Below are 10,046 nucleotides of genomic sequence, written 5' to 3' on the forward strand. Positions count from 1 at the left end.
TAAAAACAAAGCGATAGTGACTTTTACTGATGTTATCTGTATAAACTGAGTATTGTTTTTATCGAATTATATAATGATTATTTGTTATATATAACATGTGAAAATTGTATCTAATTTCAGAAACTACTGCATATTTCATGTAGATTCATATTGCTGCCAAAGTAGCCATGATTATATTGATATATGCAATAGGCTAAATGAAATTTTCTTTTGAATGTGTTCTACATATGTATTCAATGCTATCAAAATAGCTGTAATGTATATGTATGAACATACATTCACAGAAGAAAACATGAAGAAAACTTGAAAAAATGACCTTGACACTAGATCATCAAAGTAGTTCTCTCCGACTTGTTCTACTGTAGTCTTCGATTTCGACGGTAAGAGATCTTCAGCCATCCACAGCAACACCAGATTCGGTCTGTGAAACTGATAATCTTGAGGAAATATGGAACAGTAAGCAAAACAACGCTTCAGATGCGGAGGTAGATAATGGTCGCTAGCTCAACCATAGAGCTGGCAAAATGCCATTCTTTTTATCTAGCAACTCCCATATGTCATTGTTCAACACTTCTTCCCATTTCTCAATATTTGGTTCAGAACGTAAAAGACCCCCAAGTGATTTTGCAGCTAAAGGGAGTCCTTTACACTTTTGACCAATCTGTTTTCCAATCAATTCAAGCGACAGATCTGCAGTAACACCTGCATTCTTGAAGGCATGTTTTGAGAACAACGACCAGCAGTTTTCCTCAGATAGTTGCATTAGATGTTGACTTTGAAGCGTACCTATAATGCCTGCAACATCTTCATGACGTGTTGTGACAATGATCTTACTTCCATGACCACCACTCTCAAAGGGTCGGCTTAAGAGATCCCACTCGTCATTAGTCACAGTCCAAACATCATCAAGAACAAAGAGAAATTTCTTCCCTGACAACGTCTCCTTTAGTTTAACTTGAAGCGTGTTTAGGTCTGTGATATTATTATTACAAGTTTGTGAAGTGACCGCCCCATAAAGTGTCTCTGTTATTTTGATAACCTCAAATTCTACTGAAACACAAGACCACGATTGATGGACAAAATGTTGCTTGACTCTGTCATCGTTGTATACGAGTTGAGCAAGAGTGGTCTTTCCAAGCCCACCCATGCCCACAATTGGAAGCACATCTATCTTATTTCCAGTCACACCATCCGCTAACAATAACTTGATAATGGCCTCCTTTTCTTCATCCCTTCCATATACACTAGACTCTTCTACCAAAGAAGTTGTGGGCAGTCTTCCTTGTGGTCTATCTTTAACACCCTCTTTCAAATCAAGCACATCTTTTTCGTTGACAATAAGTTCTAATCTGTCAAGAATGTCCAGTATCCTGGGTGTAGACACAAGAAATTTAATGAAAATAAAATTCATTGAATAAATCGGTCAATTTTTGAAATTTTGACTAAACAAGCTTAATTGGCACACGTGGCTCATATGTTACCAAAATTATGTGAGCTTCGAAGATGACACATGTCAAAAACACAAGTGATCCATTGATTGAATGACGTGGAAGCATCAATTGTGGAAACTTCAAATTATCGCTGATTGATTTTTGCTCGAGTAAAGCATTTAAAGCGGATTAATCGTATTAAACTGATTGATCTTGACAAAAATCAAGTATTAAATACAAATATCGATCAGATTAAATTGTTTAATTCTGATTGAAATCAAGTATTAAATTCAAATATCAATCAGATTAGATTATTTAAATTCTGGTTGAAATCGGGCATTAAATCAAATCGAAATTGATTGACATATTCCTTAAATAAAAGATAATTAAATCAATCAATTAAAACTGATTGATTTAATTACACAATTACGGAATGTGATTAATGCTATGTCATCGAGACGCCGATACTATAAATACCCCCTCTCAAATCAAGAGAAGGACTTCAGCCAAAAATAGAGAAGAAAACACTCTCAAAATTTCTGAAGACTCCCAAGCTCGTGTGAAGAACCATCAAGCTGCCAAATAGCCGGTTCCTCACCAACCTCAAGTTAAAGCGTTCGTCACGTGTCAACTCTCGTGACCACCGTCCAACTCAAGATCAAGCGTCAAGCCCTTGAGTGAAATTCATCGTCGGAGATCGAATCAGAGGATTATCAAAGATTGTAACCCACACTTAAATTAATAAAATTATTATTTTTTGTACACGTGCCTGCATCTTGTTTGTTTTCAGATTTCCGTGTTTACACTGGGTTCCAGACTTTTGTCAAGTTCATGAATGGAAATAGAACTAAACTCCAGTACCTGATTTGTGCGGCTGCTTCCAGAATCCTCTCCTTCCATCTTGCAACGCAGAGCTTCAGTCTTGATTTCATCCAAAAGGTCATCGGCATGATAGAGAACATCTTTAAGCTCATTAAGCCAATCCCTGACTCTAGAGTTTCTGAGTTGCTTCTCCTCTGCATCATCAAGCAACTTATTAACCGACAACAACTTCATCTTCAACTTCTGGAGCAGCACAGCGGCGGTCTTCTTTCCTCGGATGAAGGCAACAACTGGACGGGAAGCCATCCTATCAAACAGAACAGCAAGAGAAGAAGAGAGAAAAGCTCCACCCACAACTTCCAGAGCCATGGTTTCCTGATTAGACAGAAAAGCAACGTGGTTCGTGGTTCGTTAATCAGTAATGATTCTCAACATTCATTTTGAACTACTAGATTTAACATATTTTCAAGACTGTAAGTAGTACCTATCAAAACAAGCTTCAGATATGATCGCCATTGTATGGTAGAGATTTTGAGCCTTATATTAAATCCAATAATACATGAACATCTGTCTCTTTTAACTAAGACAGGCCTAAACGGGCTTTTTCAATTTTGAAAGGTAGGGCCCGCCCGAACCGTAATTCTGAAAGTGCAGGCCCGGCCCGAACTGTTTTGGCGACCAAAAAAATAGGACCCAGCCCAAATGGGTCAGGCTTTGACAAGCCGGTCCTAGTTTGCGGGTTTTTGGGCTTAAACGCCCAGCCCTACCGGTCCCTATAAAAGGTGGTATCTGTGGACTCAGTTCCTAATTAGACCGTCCTCATGGGTTTTATACATTTTCTATAATTTGTACTTGAGAAAATGTAATCTAATGTATAAACAAGGACATTCCAATGCAAACACAAAGCCACAAGTTGGGCAAAGGATGAAAGATCAGATGAGTAAAGAAATTTGAATTGGTCAAGTTTATAAAACATGAAACTTTCAAAGTTTCATGCCAAAGTGTCGCGAGACAAACTTCTGCTGCAAGAATTAAAGATTATAACATGATTTTCTAGTAATCTACTCTCATTGTCTCAAGAATATTACACTGAAATGAAAATAGAAAAAGGAAAAACGTTGAACATTGTTTCACAAATTCATTACTGCTTCAGTTCTTCTCTTCTACAGCACAGTAAGATATCCATTTCACTTACAGCAAGCCAGCAATCAATTAACAAGCACAAAAGTTTGCTTCCCTACACAATCTCAAAACCAATAACATAATCACATAAGTTCATTTGCAACAACATAACACAAAAGTAACGACGCAATCTGTGGTAAAATGACAATTGATCACAACTATAGTTTGATTATCAAATAAGAAACACAAAGTCATAAAGCCACATAGTTATGCAGTGTCATTACTCATTAGTCATTACCAATGCGCAACATTACTCATAGTTATGCAGTGTCATTACTCATCATGCACATGCACCTATAATAAGCATACCAATGCGCAACATGCATGTGCGTAAACTGAAAATTCATAGTGATGCAGCACCAGAAGGAATTATGAGAAAAATTGAACAAAGCTAAGTGAAACAGAATAAGGAGAAGATTAATGGGAAGAGTTTCTCAAGTTTACTCAGTAATCTGGCCACATGGAGCAATGGCCATTTTCTATAACGTCCAATAGAACTAGATCAAACATTTGTAAATAGTCACAGAGAGAGAGAGAGAGAGAGAGAGAGAGACAGAGAGAGAGAGAGAGATGGAAGCTTTGTTTAGCAGCATAAAAACCACAGCATAAGTTCCGACAAAAAGGAAGTTTTAACTAACCTTGTCCAACATCGACAGGAAATTTCTATCCAGAGACTCAGCAGTGGAATCATCTGGTTAGGTAATTACAAAGCACCTGAAGCCTATACAAGAATTCAAATGTAGAGGTCAAAATAATGATATTGTACAGAAATGAACAAATGCATTGAGAAATGATATGGTTATTGGCTAACCATAGAGTTTATAAGAAGCAGTTGAGAGGGGAATTCACTAACTAAACCAAGACAGAACAGAGAATTGGATAATTACCATTGCATATCATATATCTTGGAAATTGAGATAAATCTTGTTGATGTGAGCAATCTTGGGCCAATCTTCCCCTGTCTCTCTCTGGTAACGTTGTTTTAGTAAAGGACAATCCTCGATTGTTAGATCAGAAAGGGAAGTGGGTAGCCCTCCATCTGGCAAGCACCGGAGTTCAGGGCAATTGTGAATTCCCAACTTTTTAAGAGAGGTGAGTTGTGTAAACCCCTTGCCGTCCAGCTTCGAAATACCGTGGATATGGAGTTGTGAGAGAGTGGGGGGCAGTAGCCCCTCGTCTGGAAAAGAATCTACAACTTGTTCACATCCCCTCAAATCAACGCTCAAGAATTCAAGAGAGGTGAGTGTTGGTAGACCCCACTGCATACGGTTTCCAATGAGTTTCTTGCAGCACCAGACGTACAAGTATTCCAACTTAGACGGCAATCCCCCTTCGGGAAATGATTCCAGTTCTGGACAACAACATAGCGACAACCACTTGAGAGATGGGAAAAGGTTGTGCATGTGTAGCGGAAAAAATGACCTCAGTTTCGGACATATTGCGACTTGTATGGTCTCCAAGTTCGGCGCATTCAGCCCTCCATCTTGAAAACAAACAAAATTTGGGCATGAAAATATTGTGAGTTCGACAAGGGAGAGGAGTACTGTAGTGGAATGAAGAGATTCTACATTGACATCTTGAAAACAAACAAAATTTGGGCATGAAAATATTGTGAGTTGGACAAGGGAGAGGGGTGTAGTGGAATGAAGAGATTCTACATTGACATTGTCCAGTGTGAGGCTTTCAAGCTTTGGGAAGCAGGCTAACATGAATGTCCCGGTTACCTCGGGACAAGATTTCAGACGAAGCTTACGAAGATTAGGAAAAGGCTTAGAACCCCCAGTCACCACCCCATTAAATCCTTCAATCTCAAGCTCTTGTAGGGAAGGTAGCTGCTCAAGTGATGGCAACGACCAACAATTTCCACATTCCAGAAGTTGAAGAAGAACCAGATTAGATAAACTAGAATGATCTTCCAACCAACCAGGAAATCTCGTGCCCCCATAAGATCGAATCTTGAGATATTTTAGGTTTGTATGAGGTTGGAGGCTCTCCAGCACATCTCTATCTTTTTGTGTATCGTCGGTGTCACCAGAATTGCCTCCCCATTCCAAAACTAACTCATCCAGATGCTTCTTCTTTCTCATAATGGCATCTGTGACATGCACAATATTGCGAAGCCCCGAGATGCATAGTGTTCCGCGCAACTGCTGAAGCTCTTTAATCTCGACAATGTTACCACCAGTGTATTTGTCTAGGACAAACTTGCCTCTTATTGTTTGAAGAGCTTTCATTTTGCCCATCCTTGGTGGCATCTTTTCTATCTCTGTGCCTTCAATATCAAGATGACGCAAGTTGATTAATCTTCCCAAATCAGTTGGCAACTCAACTGGAATTCTACAATAAGACAACAGTAACGTCTGTAAATTATATAAAGTACACATTTCATCAGGTAACTTTTTAATTGATGTGCCAGACAAGTTCAAGTGCCTTAGATGCTTCAACTTGCCAATTGAACTAGGCAGCTCACCAATATTGTACCCGTATAATCTGAGCACTCTTAAACACTGAAGCTTCAGGAATATATCAAAATCTAAGTTGGGACGTACAAGTGCGTACGGCGGATATATTGATACTAAGGTTCGCAAATACCTGGCTTCAAACAAACTGTCCCATTGATCAATTACGGTAAATGCATCCATACACGAAAAGTGGCGAGTCTTGCTGACATTTTCCAATACCTCATCATTGTTCTCCAACCTTAAACAAAACTCTCCGGAGACAAAGTTTGCTAAGTCATGGATGCAGTCATGCATCGTGAAAATTGGCACAACAAGATGCTCCCTTGGTTGATGTTGAAAAAATGACCTTGACACTAGATCATCAAAGTACTTATCTCCGACTTCTTCAACCGTAGTCTTCGATTTCAGTGGTAGGAGATCTTCAGCCATCCACAACAAAACCAGATCCGATTTCCGAAACCAATGATCTTGAGGAAATATGGAACAGTAAGCAAAACAACGCTTCAGATGTGCAGGTAGATAATGGTAGCTCAACCATAGAGCAGGTAAAATGTCATTCGCTTCATCTCGCAACTCCCATATGTCATTGTTCAATATTTCTTTCCATTTCTCAATATTTGGTTCAGAACGTAAAAGACCCCCAAGTGATTTTGCAGCTAAAGGGAGTCCTTTACACTTTTGAGCAATCTGTTTTCCAATCACTTCAAGCGACGGATCTGTAGTAACACCTGGATTCTTGAAGGCATACTTTGAGAACAACGACCAGCAATTTTCCTCAGATAATTGCATTAGATGTCTACTTTGAAGGGTACCCATCCTGCATGCGACACCTTCATCACGTGTTGTGACAACGATCTTACTTCCATGACCTCCACTCTCAAAGGGTCGGCTTAAGAGATCCCACTTCATTAAATTCACAGTCCAAACATCATCAAGAACAAACAGAAATTTCTTCCCTGTCAACGTCTTCTTTAGTTCGACTTGAAGCATGTCCAGATCTGTGATATTACAAGTTTGTGAAGTGACCGCCCCGTAAATTGTCTGTGTTATTTTGACAACATCAAATTCTTGTGAAACACAAGACCATGATTGAAGGACAAAATGTTGCTTGACTCTGTCATCGTTGTATACGAGTTGAGCAAGAGTGGTCTTTCCAAGCCCACCCATGCCCACAATTGGAAGCACATCCGTCTTATTTCCAGTCACACCATCCGCTAACAACAACTTGATAATGGCCTCCTTTTCTTCATCCCTTCCATATACACTAGACTCTTCTACCAAAGAAGTTGTGGGCAGTCTTCCTTGTGGTCTATCTTTAACAACCTCTTTCAAATCAAGCACATCTTTTTCGTTGACAATAAGTTCTATTCTGTCAAGAATGTCCTGTATCCTGGGTTCCAGACTTTTGTCAAGTTCATGAATGGAAATAGAACTAAACTCGGGTACCTGATTTGTGCTTCCAGAATCTTCTTGTTCCATCTTGCAACGCAGAGCTTCAGTCTTGATTTCATCCAACAGGTCATCGGCATGATAGAGAACATCTTTAAGCTCACTAAGCCAATCCCTGACTCTAGAGTTTCTGAGTTGCTTCTCCTCTGCATCGTCAAGCAACTTATTAACCGACAACAACTTCATCTTCAACTTGTGGAGCAGCCCAGCGGTGGTCTTCTTTCCTCGGATGAAGTCAACAACCGGACGGGAAGCCATCCTATCAAACAGAACAGCAAGAGAAGAAGAGAGAAAAGCTCCACCCACAACTTCCAGAGCCATGGTTTCCTGATTAGACAGAAAAGCAACGTGGTTCGTTAATTAGTAATGATTCTCAACATCCATTTTGAACTAGATTTAACATATTTTCAAGACTGCAAGTAGTACCTATCAAAACAAGCTTCAGATATGATCGCCTTTGCAAGCTTCCTGTGATCTATGTTGCTCCGTTTACTCCAAGTTCCTAGTCCTCCTTTGCAAATGGAATGAGAGCTGAGTAAACATACAAATCAACAAGGGCAAAAGCAAGAGTCGGTCTCACTTTCGAGAAAAGCAAAGGAAATTTACAGAATGCGTAGTGGCTAAAGACCCCACTTGTGGAAAATGTGAAAGCATACAGCCAATTGAGTACAGATAACAGCAACGCGTTTCCTCCCATCTGATGCGAAAATTAGTATATTACTCATGCTCATTGAATATTTAATCCCGTGGTATCTGTGGACTCAGTTCCTAATTAGACCGTCGACATGGGTTTTAATTTAGGGCTGTCACTTGGTTTGATAATTACCAAACCGATCAAATACCAACCGATGTTCTAAATTGGGTAAACCAAGTTTTTGATAACCGAGACCGATAAAACTGAAACAAAAAATTACTGAAAAAGTTAGTTTAGTTTTGGTAAATACCGAATTTACCGATTATCTAAATATTAGCTTTATATAGTATGATTTTTAATACACATACATGATATTAAGAAATAAACATAAAAATTTTCATAATAGTATGAACATCACTACATATACCACATTAATAGTACATTTATTTTAAGTAACCTAGTCAGATGGTTAAATAACCTAGTTTTATTGAAAATGACTCAAACTTGATGTCACATATACAAAAGAAAGTTATAATTAAGAGATGAGTACAAAGTTTATGACTATAAAATTGAAGAACCTCGTTTTGTTTATTCTAATTTTAATTACAAAGAATTAGTTGTTTTAAAGTTGGTAATACCGAAAACCGAAATACCGAATTTGGTAGTTATGATTAAAAACCGAAAATTTTGATTGGTAATTGATAACTCAATTTTGAAACCGAAATTTTTTTTTTTTTTATGTTCTTTTCTCTTATTAAAAGAGAATCAAAGAATTTCACTCCTACTCCCATGATGACTCGAACGCAGGACATTGATTTTAAGTAGTAGGTGTTTTAACCACTGAGCTAACACCGAAAGCTTTAGTTTTAAAGTCGGTAATACTTATAACCGATTCGAACCGACCGAGTGACAACTTTAGATTTTATACATTTTCTTCCTGGACTTTCTATAATACTGATAATTCATATACCTCAGATTCCACTTGGTGAAGAAGACAAAAGGAAACAACGTGATACTAGGTGCTGTAAACTATTACATTAGTTATTGTGACTTCATAAGTTTCTATGCATTATTTGTTTCAACTTTATTACCATGCTTTTCGTAAAGCATCTACAATCTCAGCAAAATGAACAGTTAGTATAAACTTTAACATCCATGGTTATGCCCGTCAATCAGCAGAGTCAAGGATTTGCTTCTTAATCAACACATTTTTGTAACCCAGATTTTAAACAGTTGATTTTAAGAATGAGGAAGATATGACCCCTCGGGTTGGAATTCGACTGCCTTCAAATCCGTTCCTTGTGCGGGGAAAGAGCTCCCATTACTTACGGAATGGAGCAACTAGTGCAGCATTAAGGCTGGGCATGGGGTCGGCCCAGCAGCTTTTTCATGGACCGAGCAAAACCACCGCGAACAACAAGGTCAAAATAGTTAAGAGCAGCCTCTATTTCCATTAATCATGAATTTGTACTTGAGAAAATGTAATCTAATCTATAAAAGATCAGATAAGTAAAGAAATTTGAATTGGTCCAGCAACATTGTTTCACAAATTCATTACTGCTTCAGTTCTTCTCTTCTACAAGCATATTGCAGCACAGTAAGGTATCCATTTCACTTGCAGCAAGCCAGCAATCAATTAACAAGCACAAAAGTTTGCTTCCCTACACAATCTAAAAACCAATAACATAATCACACAAGTTCATTAGCAACAACATAACACAATAGTAATGACGCAATCTGTGGTAAAATGACAATTGATCACAACTATAGTTTGATTATCAAATAAGAAACACAAAGTCATAAAGCCACATAGTTATGCAGTACTCATTAGTCATTACCAAATATCTCAGTAACAATAATCACAAACTCCCTGCATTTCAATGATTTCATTGTTTCACATTCCTTTTTTCAGTTAAATACAACTGTACTAGACCAAAAATAAAAATATAAAAAGTGACAGAATGAATTACTAACCCTGATGTGCAGCATCAGAATTCTTTGGTTTTTTGGAAGCCTTAATAGCAGCCTTCTGTGAAGACCTGTAACCTGATCTCTCTTTTGCATTTT

At 38.2% G+C, this 10,046-nt stretch overlaps 2 protein-coding genes across 6 annotated transcripts; both read right to left on the reverse strand.

Annotated features, from left to right (window-relative positions):
- Positions 1-499: 499 nt before the first annotated feature.
- On the reverse strand, positions 500-2,621 carry LOC112203679 (putative disease resistance RPP13-like protein 1). Its single transcript, XM_024344607.1, has 2 exons — positions 2,284-2,621; positions 500-1,370 (listed from the first exon to the last, which is right to left on the reverse strand). The coding sequence occupies exons 1-2, from the start codon at positions 2,619-2,621 to the stop codon at positions 500-502; spliced, it is 1,209 nt and encodes a 402-aa protein (XP_024200375.1).
- LOC112167758 (putative disease resistance RPP13-like protein 1) lies at positions 2,210-8,040 on the reverse strand. Of its 5 annotated transcripts, XM_040506585.1 has the most exons (5): positions 7,772-8,039; positions 6,027-7,672; positions 4,322-5,771; positions 4,073-4,155; positions 3,194-3,489 (listed from the first exon to the last, which is right to left on the reverse strand). In XM_040506585.1, exons 2-3 carry the CDS (start codon positions 7,664-7,666, stop codon positions 4,331-4,333), a joined length of 3,081 nt encoding a protein of 1,026 aa, XP_040362519.1. In that variant the 5' UTR covers positions 7,667-7,672; positions 7,772-8,039; the 3' UTR covers positions 3,194-3,489; positions 4,073-4,155; positions 4,322-4,330. The 5 variants fall into 5 exon arrangements, with proteins under 5 accessions (XP_040362516.1, XP_040362519.1, XP_040362515.1 ...); XM_040506582.1 differs by lacking the exon at positions 3,194-3,489 and adding an exon at positions 2,210-2,627 and having other exon boundaries at positions 4,322-7,672; positions 7,772-8,040; XM_040506581.1 differs by having other exon boundaries at positions 4,322-7,672; positions 7,772-8,040.
- Positions 8,041-10,046: the final 2,006 nt, after the last annotated feature.

This window comes from Rosa chinensis, chromosome 5 (assembly GCF_002994745.2).
Source record: "Rosa chinensis cultivar Old Blush chromosome 5, RchiOBHm-V2, whole genome shotgun sequence".
Classification (NCBI taxonomy): Eukaryota; Viridiplantae; Streptophyta; class Magnoliopsida; order Rosales; family Rosaceae; genus Rosa; species Rosa chinensis.